Source organism: Numenius arquata, chromosome 2, assembly GCF_964106895.1.
Source record: "Numenius arquata chromosome 2, bNumArq3.hap1.1, whole genome shotgun sequence".
NCBI classification, from domain to species: Eukaryota; Metazoa; Chordata; class Aves; order Charadriiformes; family Scolopacidae; genus Numenius; species Numenius arquata.
The window spans coordinates 132,147,880-132,167,961 of NC_133577.1; the positions used below are offsets into that span (position 1 = coordinate 132,147,880).

General features: G+C 49.4%; 1 protein-coding gene across 1 annotated transcript in view; it reads left to right on the forward strand.

The window, feature by feature from the left end:
* The window catches only part of PPP6R2 (protein phosphatase 6 regulatory subunit 2), a 74,679-nt gene that overhangs the window by 40,642 nt on the left and 13,955 nt on the right, over nt 1–20,082 (forward strand). The window contains exons 8-20 of the mRNA XM_074168369.1: nt 678–804; nt 1,294–1,446; nt 3,042–3,245; nt 4,574–4,638; nt 6,427–6,542; nt 8,839–8,924; nt 9,277–9,357; nt 11,619–11,716; nt 14,396–14,453; nt 15,323–15,450; nt 16,727–16,902; nt 18,548–18,710; nt 19,096–19,184. Of these exons, the coding sequence (XP_074024470.1) occupies nt 678–804; nt 1,294–1,446; nt 3,042–3,245; nt 4,574–4,638; nt 6,427–6,542; nt 8,839–8,924; nt 9,277–9,357; nt 11,619–11,716; nt 14,396–14,453; nt 15,323–15,450; nt 16,727–16,902; nt 18,548–18,710; nt 19,096–19,184 (1,544 nt within the window). The remainder of the gene's footprint in view (nt 1–677; nt 805–1,293; nt 1,447–3,041; nt 3,246–4,573; nt 4,639–6,426; nt 6,543–8,838; nt 8,925–9,276; nt 9,358–11,618; nt 11,717–14,395; nt 14,454–15,322; nt 15,451–16,726; nt 16,903–18,547; nt 18,711–19,095; nt 19,185–20,082) is intronic.

The following is a 20,082-nucleotide window of genomic DNA, read 5'->3' on the forward strand; positions in this document are numbered from 1 at the left end:
GCAGGAGGTGGCACCGGGCAAACAGGGTGCTGCTCAGAAAGTCACCTGCAGAGTTAAAAGCGAAAAGCCGAGGTACTGGTTCTGCTGTGCCTTGTGCCCGGGGTCTCTGAAGGGGGATGAGTTGGGGGCTCGGGGGCTCCTGTCTCACCCGCTCCTGCCCCGCTGGAATCACACCTCCTTACTGAAATGGAAGCGTTTCCTTGATCCCTGGGCGAGACTCTGCCGGTGGAAGGGGCTGGTGATGGTTGCAATGCGCTGCCTGCCCGTCGTGAGCACAGCCACCTGCCTGCTCAGGGCTTCCCAGTGCATTTACGGATGTATTTTTGAACACTTGGGGAGGGTTTGCAGCGTTTAACAAGTGTTTGTAGTTAACTCTCGCTGACGTAATTATTTTTCAAATGTTTGGGAAGTTTTAAAAGCCAGGAGGCACTTCAGGGATTTGTCTTTGTCAGCTCTGTCGTCCCACTCATCTCGATCACAGGTTTGATTACATAAACAGCATCTTGTAAATGATGTATTAATATAGTGTGCTTATGTAAATATATTCAGTAGCTGGAAATATTATTTTTGGTATTCATAGTTATTTTTCAAGAGGAAATGTCCCACACGGACAGCGCGACTGGAGACCATTTTAAGACTCTGTCCCATCTTAACTGCTGTGCTTTTCTCCTCGGCAGAGTGGAAGGACTGATGGACTCGTACACTCAGGGATTTGAAAGGTCTTACACTGTCAACAGCAGCATCTTACACGGGATCGAACCCCGGCTAAAGGATTTCCACCAGCTGCTGCTCAGCCCTCCCAAGGTGAAGCGTCTCAGCCTTCCTGGGAGCAAAGGGCTCCCGACCTTATCCAGGGTTTCCCTTTCCTTCTACACGGGCTTCTGGGGTATTTTTTGGCAGCGCCACGTGCTGGAACAGCCTTTTGAAGAAAAAGTCACTCTTAAACTTCATAACTCAGGTGCTTAGGGACTAGGCTGTAGGAATTTTGGAAGCCGTTGTATTCCAGTAAAAACAACATGTAGAGAAATATTGGGACTGGTGGCTTGTGTAAAGGTGGGGAGGGGGTGAAGAGAAAGGAACTTTAATTAGTGGATATTTTTATTTTAATCTTCGCTTTTGGAAGTCCAAGCCTCAGAGTGGTCGCCCGACACTCTTCTCTGTGTGGGAGGGTGGTTTAGGTTCAGCTGCAGAGAATATTTGTGAAATGAACTAGTTCTGTTTAGTCACATCACTGTGCGTATGCCCCCGGGGAAACGCTCATCCTTGAGGTGCTCGTTACCTGTTCCCCCACAGAAGACGGCGATCCTGACTACAATCGGTGTCCTGGAGGAGCCTCTGGGGAACGCTCGTCTGCACGGATCTCGTCTCATAGCTGCTCTGCTTCACACCAACACTCCCAGTATTAATCAGGAACTATGCAGACTCAGTACCATGAATTTATTACTTGTGAGTAACACACCGCCACTCCCTCAAGGGGGAGAGGGGGAATAACTTTAAACTGGGACCAGTTTTGCTTTTTCCCTTTCATCTCTTCAGCGCGAGGTACTTTGCTTCGCGTGTGCCGGTGTCTAATTATTTTTCTAATCTGCTGAAAGCGGGAACATCCGTCCCCAGAGTAGCTTTTGTAATGCAAATGCAGTTGCTCAGTGTTTTGGAGGGAACCTCGTGCTCCACGTTTGCCGTCGCGGTCGTTAGGGGTGCGTTCGTTTGCGGAGGAGGCTGCGTGCCCAGGAAGCTTGGCTTTGGTGTGTGTGTCAGCCCTCGTAGCTGCCAGAGCTGCTCGCTGGGGCTGCGAGCGGGGACGTGTTCTGAAAACTGCCAGCGTAACCCGGGCAGCCTCGCCGAAAATTATTTTTATACTTACAAATGGAACAAGACTGGGACCAAGTATTGAGCCCTGGGGGACACCGCTGGTTACAGGCCTCCAGCTCGACCCTGCTCCATTAATCACAACCCTCTGAGTTCTGTCACACAGCCAGCTCTCCATCCACCTCACTGCCCCCTCATCTAGCCCACTCTTCCTCGGTTTCCTTACGAGGATGTCATGGGAGACAGCGTCAAAAGCCTTGCTGAAGTCAAGGTAGATGACATCTGCTGCTCTCCCCTCATCCAGCCAACCAGTTATAACATCATAGAAGGCTAGCAGATTGGTCAAGCACGATTTACCCTTGGTAAATCCGGGTTGCCCACTCTCAATAACTTCCTGTTCTTCACCGTGTTTGGAGATGACATCCAGAACGAGTCGCTCCACTACCTTCCCAGGGGCGGAGGTGAGACTAACTGGCCTGCAGTTCCCTGGGTCCTCCTTCTTGCCCGTTTTGAAGACTGGAATGATATTGGCCTTCCTCCCGTCCTCAGGCACCTCTCCTGTTCTCCATGACGTTTCAAAGGTGGTGGAGAGTGGCCCAGCAATAACATCTGCCAGTTCTCTCAGCACTCGCGGGTGCATCCCATCAGGGACCATGGACTTATGGATGTCCAGTTTGGCCAAGGGGTCTCTAACCAAGTCCTCCTCTACAGAGGGAAAATCTTCCTCTCTCCAGACCTTCCCCCTCATCTCCAGGGTCTGGGATTCATGAGAGACAGCTTTAGCAGTGAAGACCGAAGCAAAGAAGGCATTCAGTAACTCCACCTTCTCTGTGTCTTCCACCACCAGGGCGCCCACCTCATTCATCTGTGGGCCTACATTTTCCCTGGTCTTCCTTTTTCTATTGATATACAAATTATTACAAATTATTTAGTTAATATTTTTCTTATGATTAATTCAGCCAGAGAGTAGATAACACTATTTTTTCGGTATGTCTGTTCTGAGCCCGGGCTGTGTCTGAGAGTATTCCCGGTGTGTTTGTTGGCAGTCCACGTTACAGCAGGGCAAAGAGAGCACGTTCAGCTCTAAGTGGGTTCGGTGGGACACAAGTAAATGTGTTTTAGTGGAATTGCAGGTTAAACACCTACTCGGGCGGTGTTCTGACACCATTCGGTTGCTAAGAGCTGGAAGATGGATCTAGAGTGAATTTTTTTTGTTTCTCATTTTGTTCCAGGACTTATTTTTTAAATACACGTGGAATAACTTTTTGCATTTCCAAGTGGAGTTGTCCATAGCAGCTATTCTCTCCCACTCCGTGCAAGAGGGAAAAACGACTACGAATGACCTGGAGAGCAAAGAGGAGGTGCTGAACGGAAACGTGGCCACAGAGAACTCGGAGACTCCAGCAACCACCGCGGAGAACATCATGGTCACTCACGTAAGTCTGGTCCTGTCACCTGAGAGTTTTAGACGGACCAATTTCAGCCTGAACATGCATTAAAAAGAAAATGGTGTGAGGAACTGCTCAGGAGTGTGGAGTTTTAATAAAAGGGTTATTAAGCCTTGGAATGGGCTGCCCAGGGCAGGGGTTGAGGCACCATCCCTGGAGGGATTTAAAAGAGGGATTGACACAGTGCTTAGAGACATGGTTTGGTGATGGTTTTTATCAGAGTTAGGTTGATGCTTGGACTTGATGATCTGAAAGGTCCCTTCCAACCCAGACAATTCTATGATTCTAAGAAGGAGAGGGAACTGCTGGAGAGGGCAGAGCAAAGGGCTACCAAGATGCTGAGGGGACTAGAACATCTCTCTGCTGAGGAAAGGCTGAGGGACTTGGGTCTGTTGAGTCTGGAGAAGAGCAGAGTGAGGGGGGATCTGATCAACGCCTCTAAATACTTCAAGGGTGGGTGTCAGGAGGATGGGGCCAGTCTTTTTCCAGTGGTGCCCAGGGACAGGCCAAGAGGGAACAGGCACAAACTGGAAGAGGGGAAGCTCCATCTGACCATGAGGAGGACCTTGTTTGCTGTGAGGGTGTCAGAGCCCTGGCAGAGGCTGCCCAGAGAGGTGGTGGAGTCTCCTTCTGTGGAGACATTCCAACCCCCCTGGAGCCGTTCCTGTGGGACCTGCTCTGGGTGACCCTGCTCTGGCAGGGGGTTGGACTGGGTGCTCTCCAGAGGTCCCCGCCAACCCCACAGCATTCCGGGATTCTGTGATTCTAAAAAAGTCTAGATATAACTTGATTCTCCCAGTCCTGGATGGACGTGTATTTGCTTTAGTAAATTTGTTTTTAGCATCCAGTTACAAAACAAACACACCACCCACCTCCTTTAATGGAATGTGAATCCATTTATATTTAATTTTTTTAATAAAGACGCAGATGAGCTTTGGACTGCAACCAGCTGACTACGTTTTAGCTTCTGCATTGGGGCCCTCATGATGGAAACCTTTTGTGGTGGTTGTAAAAAGACTTTGCTGCCGCTGCCGTGAAGCCCCAGAGCTGGAGGCGGTTGTGGGTGTCGCTGCTTTCCCTGAGCAAAAAAGGGAAAGAGCTTTTTCCCTGCTGCCTCCTCTGAGAAAAAGAATTGAGAGAGAGGAAACTTGAGCTCTTGGGAGAGATGAGTTCTGAACTTTCAGTTCTCGTTCAGCAGGAGCGAAGGAATGAGCAGAAGTAACTCCAGTTCAGGGCAGGCTTCCGCGGCGTGAGTCGGACTTTGGCAAACTCCTGAAATGGTCTTTAGCTCTCTCTCTCTCTTTTTTCCCCTCCAGCTGTTCCAGAAGTGCTGCCTCGTGCAAAGGATACTGGATGCCTGGGAAGCCAACGACAAAATCCAGTAAGGGGTTTTTCTTCTTCTAGGGCTGCAGATCGAGAATATGGCCTTGAAATAGTCATTCAATTATAATTTTATAGTGTCTAAAAATTATCTGGATTTGGATTGTGGCTGGGAATTAGGATTATTTGCATGTTGAAAGCCAGTTCACCAAACAGGCATATAATTTGAAAGCATGATTTTTTTAAAATGCGTAAAAGATCTCAACCCAAATACACAATATAGTTCTTTCTTGCTTTCGCAGGAAATTGCATAGTGTATTAATTGCATAGAATATTAACTTTTTATTTTATTTTTAATGCTTAACTATATTCTCCTCAATATAATTTAATTACATTCTCCCTATGGTGAGCACCTGTATGGAAACTGAGGTGGGCAAGCATTTTTGCCCCAGATTTGCCTCACGTTTAATATTAATATTGCTGATTGCAAAGATTATAAGAACTAAATAATTTAAAAACCCCTAAAATGCATTAAAAGAAAAATATTATCTAGGCTTCTGTTTTTCCATCTAAATATTTTGGTCTTCCCTCACTGTTTTGAACTCAAAGCATCAAAGATGCTGAGGGGACTAGAACATCTCTCTGCTGAGGAAAGGCTGAGGGACTTGGGTCTGTTGAGTCTGGAGAAGAGCAGAGTGAGGGGGGATCTGATCAACGCCTCTAAATACTTCAAGGGTGGGTGTCAGGAGGATGGGGCCAGTCTTTTTCCAGTGGTGCCCAGTGACAGGCCAAGAGGGAACGGGCACAAACTGGAAGAGGGGAAGCTCCATCTGACCATGAGGAGGACCTTGTTTGCTGTGAGGGTGTCAGAGCCCTGGCAGAGGCTGCCCAGAGAGGTGGTGGAGTCTCCTTCTGTGGAGACATTCCAACCCCCCTGGAGCCGTTCCTGTGGGACGTGCTCTGGGTGACCCTGCTCTGGCAGGGGGTTGGACTGGGTGCTCTCCAGAGGTCCCTGCCAACCCCACAGCATTCTGGGGTTCTGTGCTGCTTATGCTTTTTTTTTAAGGGGGAAATCTAGTAGTTATAGACTAATGTATTTTGTTCTCTTGGATTCATCTGCTTAATACTTCAATTGCAAGTAAAACCCTAAAGCTTTTTCAGCACTAGTCATGTAAATTCTTATTGCTGAGAGTTTTCTTTAGGGGAAATTATAACCAGGTTGTTTATTTCTGCACTGCTCTTTCAGTGGACCTGGATTGGCTTCCTCTTAGTAACTGGCTTAGATTTGATCTGGTGCACTCAAACTGGGTGAGGGACTCTCACCCCAGGAGGGACTCTTGATGAGGGAGGGGAGCCCTAGGAGGAGGGGGAAGGGTTTGACACTGAAAGAGGGGAGATGGAGCTGAGATGTGGGGAAGAAGTTCTTTGGTGTGAGGGTGGTGAGAGCCTGGCCCAGGTTGGCCAGAGAAGCTGTGGCTGCCCCATCCCTGGAGGGGTTCAAGGCCAGGTTGGAGGGGGCTTGGAGCAACCTGCTCTGGTGGGAGGTGTCCCTGCCCAGGGCTTCAAGGTCCCTTCAACCCAAACCAGTCTATGATTCTATGATCCCTGCCCTCTCAAAACACGAAGAACTGCAGCTGCGTTCAGCTGTTGGGGGTGATCTTCCCCCGTGCCCTGCCCATGGGAGCAGGAACCATCCCTGCTGTGTCTTCTGTCCTAGCCCTGCTTGGAGTGACGGGTGCCCGTGTCTGGCTGTTGCAGCAGTGGGACCCCCTTGGCATGTCGTGATATATCGTGACCCGGGCATTCGCGCTGCCTGGCTATGTGGCTACTGGCTGTTTTCTCTTTTCAGGGCAGAAGGTGGAATGAGGCGAGGCAACATGGGCCACCTCACCCGGATAGCCAACGCCGTGGTGCAGAACATGGAGAAGGGCCCCATGCAGACTCAAATTAGTGAGTTCATTAAAGGTACGTGCTCCTTTCACTGTTTTTTCTTGATTAAATAATCCTTGCAGACCTTTTGGGAAGACTTTTATTGCATGTATTTCACGCGAGTCCTTTTTATAATGAAAAGGATTCTTAGTTAACTATTTCCCATAACTTAAGAAGGTCCAGACCAAGTTTGGATGCTCTTTGTTTTCAAACAATTACATTGAAATTGTTGGAACTTTGTTTTTGCAGCCGGAAGCTGAAGGTGTCCTTTTTGTGCTAAAGAATGCTCCTTTTCATCCAGATTTAAGTGTGCATTTTTAGTACTTACTTACAGCAGTCTGGGGTGCTCTTTATATGGGGTATTTCTCTATTTCCTTATTCTTACACCTGCCTGGGGGGAAGGGAGACACCAGAGTAAGTGATCACGAAGGCCCTACCCCTCTGCTTGTTGGAGATACTCATGTTGCCAGGTTTTGTCCATCGCGTCTTCATGGCACTTCATGTTTTAGAGAACTAGTTCTGTCTGAGATTTTTGTGTGAGAGGACATAAGATTTTCCGTCTGCGTCTATTAAGGGAAACGACGAGGCCAACTATGGCCTGAGTTTCCGTTATCGGCATCTAATGAACGTATCAAATGGTGATAGAACGGCCTGGTGTGTCGGCGTATCTACATAAAAATTGAGAAGTCATCAATATTTTAGTAAAGACTGAAAGTTTCACAGGTCCCGGTTGTTTCTCTGCTGGTTTCCCCCGCTGGCTCTGGCTGGGATGCCCATGATGTGCCCACGGCAGCCGAGCGATGCTGTCGTTTGGATTTGAGACTAAACAGCTCACCAGTGTCTCAGCTCTTGTACCCACTCCGTCCCCAGCCCGGGGGGCAGACGGGGGTGGACGAGGGGCTGGGAGGGGACACAGCCGGAACCCTGGGCTGCCTGAAGGGCTGGTGTCCATGCCGTGTCCTCAGCAGCAGGAACTGGGGGGACCATCTTTCCGAAGTCACTTCCGCTTGGAGAGTGGCTGAGCATCAGTCTGCTGGGGGGAGGTGTTGGGGCAGTGCCTTTGCGTCGCTCGGTTTGGGGTTTTCCCCCCTCTTTTCTTCACTTATTAAGCCTTCTTTATCTCATCCCGTGAGTTTTTCTCGCTTCTGGTTCTCTCCCCATCCTGCTGTGGGGTGGAGCAAGCGAGCGGCTGGGTGGGCGTTGAGGTGCTGGCTGGGGTCAGCCCACCACAGTCAGCGTCAATGAAAAGCAAGAAAAAAGTAGAACTTAAGTCACGTGTATGTTGGTTTTCAGGAAGTTGTGGAAGTTTTGTGCCTTTATGTTTACAAGTGAGGTACAGTTGTGAAGACCAGGGGAGGTCTTATTCCTGGGGAGGAATAACCCCCTGCACCAGGACAGGTTGGGTCTGACCTGCTGGAGAGCAGCTCTGAGGAGAAAGACTTGGGAGTCCTGGTGGACAACAGGGTGACCATGAGCCAGCAATGTGCCCTTGTGGCCAAGAAGGCCAATGGCATCCTGGGGGGCATCAAGAAGAGCGTGGCCAGCAGGTGGAGGGAGGTCATCCTCCCCCTCTGCTCTGCCGTGGGGAGGCCCCAGGTGGAGCACTGGGACCAGTTCTGGGCTCCCCAGTTCCAGAAGGAGAGGGAACTGCTGGAGAGGGCACAGCAAAGGGCTACCAAGATGCTGAGGGGACTAGAACATCTCTCTGCTGGGGAAAGGCTGAGAGACTTGGGTCTGTTGAGTCTGGAGAAGAGCAGAGTGAGGGGGGATCTGATCAACGCCTCTAAATACTTCAAGGGTGGGTGTCAGGAGGATGGGGCCAGTCTTTTTCCAGTGGTGCCCAGGGACAGGACAAGAGGGAACGGGCACAAACTGGAAGAGGGGAAGCTCCATCTGACCATGAGGAGGACCTTGTTTGCTGTGAGGGTGTCAGAGCCCTGGCAGAGGCTGCCCAGAGAGGTGGTGGAGTCTCCTTCTGTGGAGACATTCCAACCCCCCTGGAGCCGTTCCTGTGGGACGTGCTCTGGGTGAGCCTGCTCTGGCAGGGGGTTGGACTGGGTGCTCTCCAGAGGTCCCTGGCACTCTGGGATTCTGTGAAGACCAGTGATACCTCACTGGCCTAACGAAAAATCTTCCTTTCTCAGCAGAATTTACCATTTTCATAAAATCAGGAGTAAAATATAATTCACTTTGAGAGCATTTACTGCACACATGCATTAATTAGCTCATTTGTGGCTCCCCAGAAACGTCCAGGTGACCAGTGGGGCTGAGGAACCTGCTTTGGTCCTTCTCCTGGGCTGTGGTAACCTTTGTGGTGCCCTTCTTGTTGCAGAGCTGCCCGAGGACTGCAGAGGGAGGTGGGAGAGCTTTGTCGAAGAGACGCTGACGGAAACAAACAGGAGGAATACGGTGGATTTGGTGAGGACAGTGATACTGTGCATATTTTGGAGAGCCCTGGTCTCTACTGGGCCTTCTTTAACTTAAAAAAAAAAAAAAAAAGAGAGATACTGCTGGGTTTTTTCCTTCTTTTGCTTGTTTTTATGAAGTAGCCTCAGAGGGACAGAGTGTTTGTAGAAAACATGCTCCATAATAGTTCTTCAAGCTGCAGCAGCTCTGGTGGGCGTTGGGAACCCCTAACCGCATTGCTGTGTCATTCCTTGGGGCAGTTCCTGCCTTCTGAGGAGTCGGGTCGTTGGCTGTATGTGTGGAACCAAAGTATTTGCGCTTCCTTAGCTTTCGCTTGGGCTTATTGTTTTGGTACTTTTTTCAGGTGAGCACTCACCACCTGCACTCTTCCAGTGAGGACGAAGACATCGAGAGTGCTTTTCCCAATGAACTTTCTCTCCAACAGGTGAGTTGACAACGTGCTCTTCACTGTTCCTGGGAAGCTTCTTCCTTGGATTCCCCCTCAATCCATCCTAGTATAGAACAGCTTCCGAAATTTTCCTCTCAGCCAGTGCCTTCAGCTCTTTTGTGCTTTTCCAGTGTCATTTCTTAGGTGGTCTGGATTCTGACCGGGAATTTGGCTCAGACTGTGTGCACGTCCCAGATACGTGACGGTCTGACATTTCTGTGAGACACTGCGTATTTCTTGCTCTTTTTTTCACATCTGGAGCACTGGGACCAGTTCTGGACTCCCCAGTTCCAGAAGGAGAGGGAACTGCTGAAGAGGGCACAGCAAAGGGCTACCAAGATGCTGAGGGGACTGGAACATCTCTCTGCTGAGGAAAGGCTGAGGGACTTGGGTCTGTTGAGTCTGGAGAAGAGCAGAGTGAGGGGGGATCTGATCAACGCCTACAAATACTTCAAGGGTGGGTGTCAGGAGGATGGGGCCAGTCTTTTTCCAGTGGTGCCCAGGGACAGGCCAAGAGGGAACGGGCACAAACTGGAAGAGGGGAAGCTCCATCTGACCATGAGGAGGACCTTGTTTGCTGTGAGGGTGTCAGAGCCCTGGCAGAGGCTGCCCAGAGAGGTGGTGGAGTCTCCTTCTGTGGAGACATTCCAACCCCCCTGGAGCCGTTCCTGTGGGACGTGCTCTGGGTGACCCTGCTCTGGCAGGGGGTTGGACTGGGTGCTCTCCAGAGGTCCCTGCCAACCCCAAATCACTCTGGGATTCCTGGTTCTCCCCGCAGTACGTTAGCAGTGAGAGCAGCAAAAAGCCCTGCCTCGGGGAGAAATGGAGGTAATTAAGGGTTCACTTGCGTTTAGCAAGTATCTCTGGATCCTCAAAATCTGAGGTGCTCAGCTAAAGCTCCATCAAATATATGGAAGCTGCTTTTCAGGGTGAAATATTTAGACAAGTTCTTCCAGCCTATTTTGCTGCTAAGAACATAAAGAGCATTAGCAGAACGTCGGAGCTTCAGCCTGTTTGGCAGGAAGCTGCCTGTGGGGAGTGAAAACACAGGCTCAATCTGAAATTCTAGTTAAGGGTAAAAATGAGCTGGAAATAGTTTAAAGTTACTCTTTTGTCCAAATAACAGACTACTCTGACATTACAAATAGCTTTCATTTCCTCAGCTGATGCTTAGAAAGTACATTAAAAAAAGCAGAAATGCATTGTCTTTGTAAAAAAAAAAATAAATAATTGTTTTTTCTTGTGGCAAGTATCGATAGAAACAGTGACAGGAGCCGGCAGAACTCCCCAGCCCCAACACGGGCACGTGGTGTCACCTGCAGGGAGTCACGGCAGAGATTTCTGTTGGAATTACTGAGCTGGAGCTGGAGCTGGCTGCCTGCCCGGAAATCAGGATTATCCTCCAAATAGGAGAAATTATCTGAAAAAAAGCCAAAACCCCGCAATGCATAAGAACAAGTGCGAGATCCTGTTTGGAGGCAGCAGCGATTCTTTTCATAAATAGAGAGTGAGGCACGGATGACTAGGCAGGAGTGTGACCAGAAGCAGATCTGGGCAGTTATCCCAAGACACAAACAGGAGAGCCCCCGCCGAGGTGGGAACCAGAGGGGTGGGAGCCATGGTCTCAAAGACCAGGAGGGGGAGGAATTTTCCCATTCTCCCTGGTGAGTGTCCAGCTGGGGGCGGTGAACTTCAAAAGGGGTTTGTGTTAGCGAAGGGTGAGCTGGAGGATGGCCATGAGAACGGTCAGAGGTGGAGAACGTGACATGGGGAAGAAGAGCTGGAAGAATTTGGTCCACTCGGTTGAGTGAAGACAGGATGATGTGGGGACATAGCCCTCCTCCTACAAGGAAGAGGCACTGAGAGGAAGGGAAAAGTACCTTCTTGACACCCCTGGGGCGTTTAAGCAGCAGCAGAGTAAATTTCTTATTGCATCAAGGGAAAACAAACATGAAAAAAGCCCCGATAGAAGGTTCTAGTGGAATAATGAAGCCAACAGATGGTTTCCCAGGAAAGTCTCCTCACTCTCTGTGGAAGAAGTGAAGAGCAGATCAGAGAAGCATCTGTCCAGGACTTGCAGACACCTGTTTGAGAACAGTCTGTTTGAGATCCTGCTTTGAGAAAGGGATTGGAGCAGGTGATTTCTCAAAGTTTGTCGGTTTTCTATGATTTTAGTGCTTTTTAAAAAGAGTACATGTTTTCAGCCAGCTTAATTGGATGTCTTTGGACACCTTAATGATGTGGGTTCCGTTGCTCAGGCCTTCTCCGAGTACCAGATCCAGCAGATGACAGCCAACTTCGTGGATCAGTTTGGCTTTAATGATGAGGAGTTTGCAGACCAGGACGATAATATCAAGTAAGTTTATAAAACTTCAGCGTTTAAGCCTCTTTGCATCTAATCTTTCTTCTTCTAGTTCATGTTTTAAAGTGAGCCTCGCTGGGTGCCTCCTTCGGTTCGGGATGAACAGAAGAGCGGTCGAGGACTCGGAAAAAACCTTTTTTTCTTTTTAGAGGAGTCCACCTCTGCTCTCCAAAGACAGTTGTAGAACCAAGGAGAAGTCGTCCTTCATTTCGGAGAGAGAAGTTTTTAATAAAACACACAATTATTATCCAGCCATAGTCTAGAATGAATTTAATTGTGCGGAAAGCAAAGCATTAGAGCTAACTCCAGGCAATTATACAGATATTCTCCGGTGGCATTAAGTCCTTACTGAAATCAGAGTAGAAAGAATAGTCTTCCGATGAAGTCCATGGAAAAATTTAGCCATTTTCTCTCGTAGGAATAAGGGAACGTAGATAAGGCAGGAGCAAATGACAGCTCGAAGGCGGCAGATACAGGTGGATTTAATGTTACGCAATTTGCTGAATTCAGTCTTCAGAAGTGGTGGTGCTTTCCTAGAGCTCCTGCAATCTCCTTCAAACTGCAGTTCATCTTCTCGCCTTAAAAACTGTAGCGCAGGGAATGACTGGGACTGTAATTAGCCCACTTGTCCATAGTGGTTCAGAAATCGTAACCGTTTAGTGTACGTGTACTGACAGAGAGGATACCCAGCGTGTTTCCTGCTCCTTGGTTTTCCCCATTCACTTCTGTCTTGTGGCAGCCTTTGTCTCCATCAGAAGAATTGTTTGTCAACCAAGGTGACGGGGAGAGTTTGTGGCGGTGCCCGCTGTACGTGCCATCCCGAGGCTGGTACAGGCCAGCAAGCCTTGGGTCTGCTCTGCAGGGAGCTCCAGCATCCTGGAGTCCCAGAATCCTGGTGGCTTTTAGCCCCAAAAGTGCTGGACATGCCACATCGCTCCGGCTGCTCCACCTTGGATTTATTGAGGAGTCTTTGGCTGGTTCTGCTCAGACCGTATTTTTAGCAACTGCTGGGCTCCATGAAATACCTTAAATGAAATGATAACGTGGAGATAGTTTGGCTGCTTCAGAGTTGCTTTCAAGCATAGAATCATAGAATTGTCTGGGTTGGAAGGGACCTTTAAGATCGTCTAGTGCAACCATCAACCCACCTCTGATAAAACCCATCACTGACCCATGTCTCTAAGCACTATGTCAGCCCGGCTTTAAATCCCTCCAGGGATGGTGCCTCAACCCCTGCCCTGGGCAGCACGAAGCAAAGTAGAGAGTGATGAAGTCCCTGGGGTGTGAGGAGCTCCATTAAGGTGTTTGCCAAAGAGTTGGGAACCCTCTTCTGACATGGAGAAAGAGTTTGGAGTCCAGCTTTCTCCTCTTTTTTTTTTTTTTTCTGAGTGTTGTGGACGTCCAGAACTTGAAGAAGGCCCAAAAATTCCAGACTAGAAGGAGAGTTTAACAGAACATGGTTTACTTAGTTCTACACATTTCTTAAAAATAAAATACGCTTTTATCTTCTTACCAGAGAGCAGCAAACATTGAACTTGTGAGTACGTACGTGAGGGGAGGTAATTCCTGTGAGGAGCTGCTGGAGGCACCTCATGTCCATTTTGGAAAGGAACATGGAACTGAACGAACCCTGTAACTGAGACGTGCTGGGCTTCTCAGTGTCTGTCGTTAGAAAAGAAGAACAGACGATAAAACTCTTCTGCTCTTGAATACACTGGGAACGCCGCTCCCCGTCGTCCGTTTTCCAGCGGTTGAGAGCGGTTGCAGATATTCAAATATTTGAACATTTTAAGAAGTGTTAATCATGTTTCAGTGTCCTGGTGATGCGCGTGACAGTATTTTTTACTAACCAAACGGTTGTCTTTAAAAGAAAATAACATTATTGAAACTTAGAGATGTGTGGATGTGGTGGGAAAATGCTGCCCGGGCCCAAACGGTGCGAGTGGGTTGGAGTTTCTTGACCTGTAGCACCCTCTGCTGTTCGTAGGAGAGACACTCCTGGGTCTAAAGCAGAAATTGGGTTATTTAGGGATTTTTGCAGCAAACGTCTCTTAGTAACACATCAGGGCTGTTGAGCTGTGAGTACACGGAGGTTCCCTGGAGTTACTGGGATGATGTTAACGCAGGCGGGCTCAGCCCCTCCGGGGTGTCTCTGGATGTGTCCCCGCTGTGTGGGACTCACTCCTCTCGCTGGGTCCTGTCTCCTCGGGGCTGAGGAGGCCAGTGGAGTTCTTGGGTGACCACCAAGAAGGTGCAGCTCCTTCTCTTTCTAACTAATTATGAATTCGGTGTTTTTCAACAAGATTTGGTGCAGCTGAGAGACCAGTGAGAAAAACAAAGATAGCCTTTGTGCTCCGTGGGTACCGTGAGAGTTGCAGAATAACAGCCCGGGCTGGCACGAAGCCTCAGAGCACCACGTCAACACCATAACGACACGGGTTGCTCACTCGGGGATTGAATCAGCCCCGAGAATGAAAATCTGAAATAACCCTTCATCTCAAAGAGAGGAGACCGCTGCACTCAATACAAAACTGAATATTGAGGGAACAAACGCAGGCGGCGTTGGGTGGTCGCATGAAGTGTCTCTGTGGTTCCTTATCCCCTGGTCTTGTGCTGCAAAAGTGCTTAATTACTCCATGCTGTCACTGAAGCTTCTCCCCCTTCTCTTTGCAGTGCTCCCTTCGACAGGATCGCAGAGATAAACTTCAACATAGACGCAGATGACGACAGTGTAAGTGGCTGTTTTGGGATGTTTATTTAATACGACAGGTTAGTTCATGCGTGAATGGGCTGTTGTCATGTTGAAAGAAAAAAGGTTCGGTATGTTATTCTGGTAAGTGGAAACTCCTAACTGGACTCGTAGCTGAGTCCAGTTAAGGAGCACAGGGCATGACATGTACCCTCGGAGAATCCCTCTGCGTTTTGTTGCATTTAGGATGTAATAAATGCAATGTTGAGGCTCTTCAGAAGTTGTACTCTTGACGTGGGGGGAGTCTCTCTCTCTGCAGTGTGAATCTATTGCCCTTATTTTCGCTCTGATAATATTCCCATACACAGGCAAGGGGAAGATGCAAATAGAGAGGGTTGGGTTTCTTATGGGTGTAAATATTCCGTGCCGTGTCTTGCCTTTTCTGCTTTATTGCCCTAAATCAACACTCGCTGAGGAAGCCGGGCAGTGGCTCGAGAGGTGATTCCAAGCTCATCTCCCGACCAAAGCTTATTTTAGTCAATACTGATACGTAGGTGTCCTTAGTCTTAAAGTACTTCCTTTTCCGCTTAAACAGTACTATGGAGAGTATTTTTATCTCTCTCTTCTGGCTGCTCTGGGCAGTGCTCTATAGATCCAGAAAATTGGTTTTCTTTTTGAACCCGCCAGCGCATCTGCAGCTCCAAGAGCCGTTTCTCTGCTTGTCTCAGCTTGGCTTTTTCCCGAGTAGACAGTTTTTGTGTGTGATGGGATTCCAGCGCACCACCTGGAAGTCACCACGTACTCAGCCTTTTAACGGAGCGATCCCAGAACGCTGACGTGGGCAGATGGTTGGTGCATTGACGGGGATCCCTCGCTTTACCCCTGTCTGAAAGCTGTCATCATTATTTCAGCCCAACGCTTCCCTCTTTGAAGCCTGCTGCAATGAACGCATCCAACAATTCGATGATAACGAGGAGGAGGAAGATATCTGGGAAGAGAAGGAGATAACCTATGCAACCCAAGTTAAATCAAGAACACGGTAAGGTGAAAACAAAAGATCAATTTTTAATTTTATTTTCCTAAATGCTGCAAGTGCTCCACGGAGACCTTATAGCAGCCTTCCAGTATCTGAAGGGAGCCTACAGGAAAGCTGGGGAGGGACTCTGGATGAGGGAGGGGAGCCCTAGGAGGAGGGGGAAGGGTTTGACACTGAAAGAGGGGAGATGGAGCTGAGATGTGGGGAAGAAGTTCTTTGGTGTGAGGGTGGTGAGAGCCTGGCCCAGGTTGGCCAGAGAAGCTGTGGCTGCCCCATCCCTGGAGGGGTTCAAGGCCAGGTTGGAGGGGGCTTGGAGCAACCTGCTCTGGTGGGAGGTGTCCCTGCCCAGGGCAGGGGGTGGCACTGGGGGGGCTTTAAGCTCCCTTCCAACTCTAACTGTTCTATGATTCTATGAAAAGTTTACATTTTAGTTAAATGCTATTTATGTGCTGCAAGGCTTCTTGCTGGCATAAACCAGAGCGCTTTACATGTCACGCTTCTGCAAAAAGAGGGGAGGGTTTATCTGGAACGCGAAACAAAGATCCAATTTGAGAGAATGCAAAACTGATGGAAAGACCTAATTACCAAGTCTGTTATCAGAGATATTTAAAAACCCCACCCTTAGTTTGAAATGCTTAGAACTTACTCCTTTTCCTCATATTTGGAGAGGAGGAGGTTGCTAGAATTGCAAGGCTGAGGGCAGTAGACAATATTCTTTTCCAAAATGTTAAGAAAAGCGATGTTTTTGCACGAGAATGAGTGACCTCCCGTAGTGCGTCCCTGACATTGCAAATCACAGCTTGTCACCCCTTCGACGTGGTCAGTTATTAAATAAAGTTACTTCTATAATTCTCAGTCTGAAAGGAGGATAGAATGAGACAGGAAAAACGGCCGAGGCCGTAGCGTTTATTTTCCTGGCCTGGCTGAACCCGCTGTCTGCCCCGTGCGGAATCGGGACCGGGCGAGCGGTGCCCTTGTTTGCTGCTGTTCTGTCTGCTCGCATCAAACCTCCGGCCCCGAATATGTCACTGCAGCAACTTTCCCACCCCAGCTCCACAGATGCCTTTTGACAAGCGGAGCGCTCGGGGACTTTGGTGGCGGTACCTCGAGGAGCGTCTGCTGTTGCCCGTCTGAGCTGGCTCTATTTGGGGGAAATGAGCCCGGTAAAAGGCGTTCAGCGTCACAGTTCGTGCTCTCTCCCAGGGGCAGGCAGGCAGCGGGTGGGGGCTGAACCCCTGCTCTGAGAGGCTTTCTCTGACCCTTGAGTTCTGCAATTCAGATTTGGAGCGTCTCAGACCTCGGAGAGTTCGTCAAAAAGTGATCTTGAGAACGGAGATCATGACGGCAGCGTGGACTCCGAGGAAGAGGAGGAAACGGAACAGCAGCCGCCGCCTTCCCCAGCGAACAACAACCAGAATAATGTTTCTGAGCAGAAGGACTCGGACTCCTCTGAAGGTAAAGGGTTTAGAGCAGCACCATCCCAGCAGAAACAAGAGCTGTAACGTCTCTGCAGGGCAGCGGTGTGCACGCTGCCAGGTTTCCATGGCTGTTCCCTAATTCCCCGTGGGCAGATGAGGAGTGTGAGCCTCAGCCTTCAGCTACTGCCTCTGAAATATCGGTGAGATTGAGGGAATCGAATGCCCGGCGTCTCCCAGGCAGCGGTGGGATGCTTCGGCTGCACTGGGACAGCCAAGTATGGTGACAATACTGGCTCCTAACGAGCAGAACATTAGCGGAGGACTGTGACATATTAACTCCTTGTATTATTTAGGCCGGCCCTTGCCAAGTATCTCCACGCTCCCTGTATCTGCCTTTTTCGCCTCATTGCCTTTCTGGGTTTAGTTTGTGCGTTGCAAAGCGGCTCCTGCAGCGCCCGGAGGCAGAGCGCAGAGGGAGGAGGTTTTCCCAGCTCACGGTGCGAACAGTGCCGTGTGAGTTCCTGAGACGCGGCGCTGGCAGCAGAACAGACTCAGTCAGCTGAAATAAAGGGGCAGAAATGGTTTCCCAAACGCTCATTTCTCCTTTGGCACGAGCGTTTTCAGTTTTAAAAGGTTTCTTTTTCTAGGTCGTGTCTTTGTCTGGCAACCCTGAGCGCAGTGCGTGTTTATTGCCGTCTCAGCTCTCCGGGAGGGTCAGCTGGTTTCGGTTCTGGTTGGGGAGACCCAGGACAGGCAGCGGCCGTGGCAGCCTGTGCGTAGTGGGGCTCAGTTCAGTTTCCCTTCCAGAGACTTTGCCTCACACTTTGCTGCAGTTCTTGAGCGAGCGCAGACTTGGTGGATCTCTGCAGCTCCGGGTTGTGTCGCAGCGATGACAGGACAAGGGGTAATGGTTTTAAATTGGAAGAGGGGAGATTTAGATTAGATATTAGGAGGAAATTCTTTCCTGTGAGGGCGGTGAGGCACTGGAACAGGTTGCCCAGGGAGGTTGTGGATGCCCCATCCCTGGAGGGGTTCAAGGCCAGGCTGGATGGGGCTTTGAGCAACCTGCTCTAGTGGAGGTGTCCCTGCCCATGGCAGGGGGGTTGGAACTCGATGATCTTTGGGGTCCCTTCCAACTCTAACCATTCTGTGATTCTATGATTCCTTCTCTTCCTCAAGAAAAGGTCATGAAAAGGGCTTTTTAAAGAATTGTGATTTGTAGGAACAGAAGTACGTTCTAATGAGTAAGGAGGGAACGGGGACTGTGAAAAACAAATCATATTTTTGCTCAGGATCGCTTCTGTGATCTTAAACATTTTAATCTGTACGTCAGTTCCTTACCTGTAATTGCCAAAATTAAACAGTTAATGGTTGAAGTGGCTGAAAGCCGTGCCGCTTGGCTTCTGCCAGGGAGCTAAGGTAGGTCCAGTTCAGCTGAAAATCACTGGCTCGAAGAATGAGGACGTTCATAATGTCATTCTTCGTAATTACTGCGTTTCTCTGGCGGATGACATGAATATTTATCAGAAGGGGGATTTTCAAGCTGATGGTCTGTAACCCGGGAGACAGGCGGCTTCCTGGAGATTTCCTCCTGGATGGTCTTTCTGTTTTCTGGCTCTGGGGTCACTTTGGGATGTTTTTGGGATGCGAACTGACAGACTCCCCGTCTGTGGTGTCCCCAGGCGCGGGGTGGACCGCGGTGTTCGAGCCCGTGAGCTCCAAGCCCCCCGCACCCTGCGTGGCCATGGACGTCGGCTCCAGCGTGTGGGACGCGGCGGCTCCGGAGAACGCTGCGCCGGAGGAGAAAGGGTGGGCCAAGTTCACAGACTTCCAGCCTTTCTGCTGGTAAGAGGCACCCGTTCTTGCCATTTCTTACTAACTTCGGAATGAAACAATATTTGAAATACCATTTCCTGGGCTACATTAACTCTAATCTTCTTCCCTTTCCCTGCCCCTTGCTACTCCTTTTAGTTTTTAATATTATCTGAATATTCTGGAGTATTCATGCGCCCCTTTGCCTTCCAGTGCTTCCGACTGGTGTCAGCATTCGTGTTCTGTCACGCAGGAATACTTTCTGTATGATCGCTGCTGCTCGGCCAGGAGCATGACATAAGTCAATGAATTTTGTAGATGTTAAAAGCCCTAATGATTTCTTCTGTCGGGGATATTTGGAAGCAGAACCGAGATATCTGTACTTCGTTCTCAAGGCTTTTTCCCCCCCCTGCTTTAGCTCAGAATCGGGCCCCCGGTGCAGCTCTCCCGTCGACACAGAAAGCAACGACTCGGGTGGAAACACGAAGCAGAGTCAGGACAAGAACTGTAAGTGAGAGTGTTACAAGACAAAAGAGATGTGTTATTTAAGCTGTTTGGAATTTTGTGTAGTGAACCCAGTCTACCAGGGAGAACGTCCCTCCAGGGTCGTGCTTGAAGGCTCTCCTTCGTACAGAGATCAGTCTCTTAAAATAATAACTCAGAATTCCCCAGTGTTTGTTGGAATAATATTATTCAGCAGGAAAAGGATGAAATTTAAGTTGGTAAGAGTTGATGTCACAGAGATGATTCATTTGTAATGAAGTCCCGGTTTCAGAAGTCCCGGTTTAACTGTGTCCTTGATTATAAAATTACTTGTAGAGATTAAAAGGCATGGGTAAGTTGTACTGCTGGTAACCGTGCCCGGCCGGTCGGTGAGCTCCAGTCTGGCTCTTTCCCTCCTCCTTCCTCGAGGAAGGTACCAGCGTTGGGGTGAAAAACACTTTCTGAGACTGAAACACTTCTTTGCCACTTTGAGGAGAGCCTTTCCTTGCCAGACATGCTGCTGGGATGGAAACCAATGAACGCTTCAGCAAGTCCAGCTCCTTCCGTTATACCACAGGTTTTCAGAGCCAGGTGACGGTTGGCAGGGACCCCAGGGACCACCTCAATCCTCCCTTCAGAGTTACCACCATTCAATAAGGGAAGCAAATAGTCACAGAATCACATGGGGTTGGCAGGGACCTCTGGAGAGCACCCAGTCCAACCCCCTGCCAGAGCAGGGTCACCCAGAGCAGGTCCCACAGGAACGGCTCCAGGGGGGTTGGAATGTCTCCACAGAAGGAGACTCCACCACCTCTCTGGGCAGCCTCTGCCAGGGCTCTGACACCCTCACAGCAAACAAGGTCCTCCTCATGGTCAGATGGAGCTTCCCCTCTTCCAGTTTGTGCCCGTTCCCTCTTGGCCT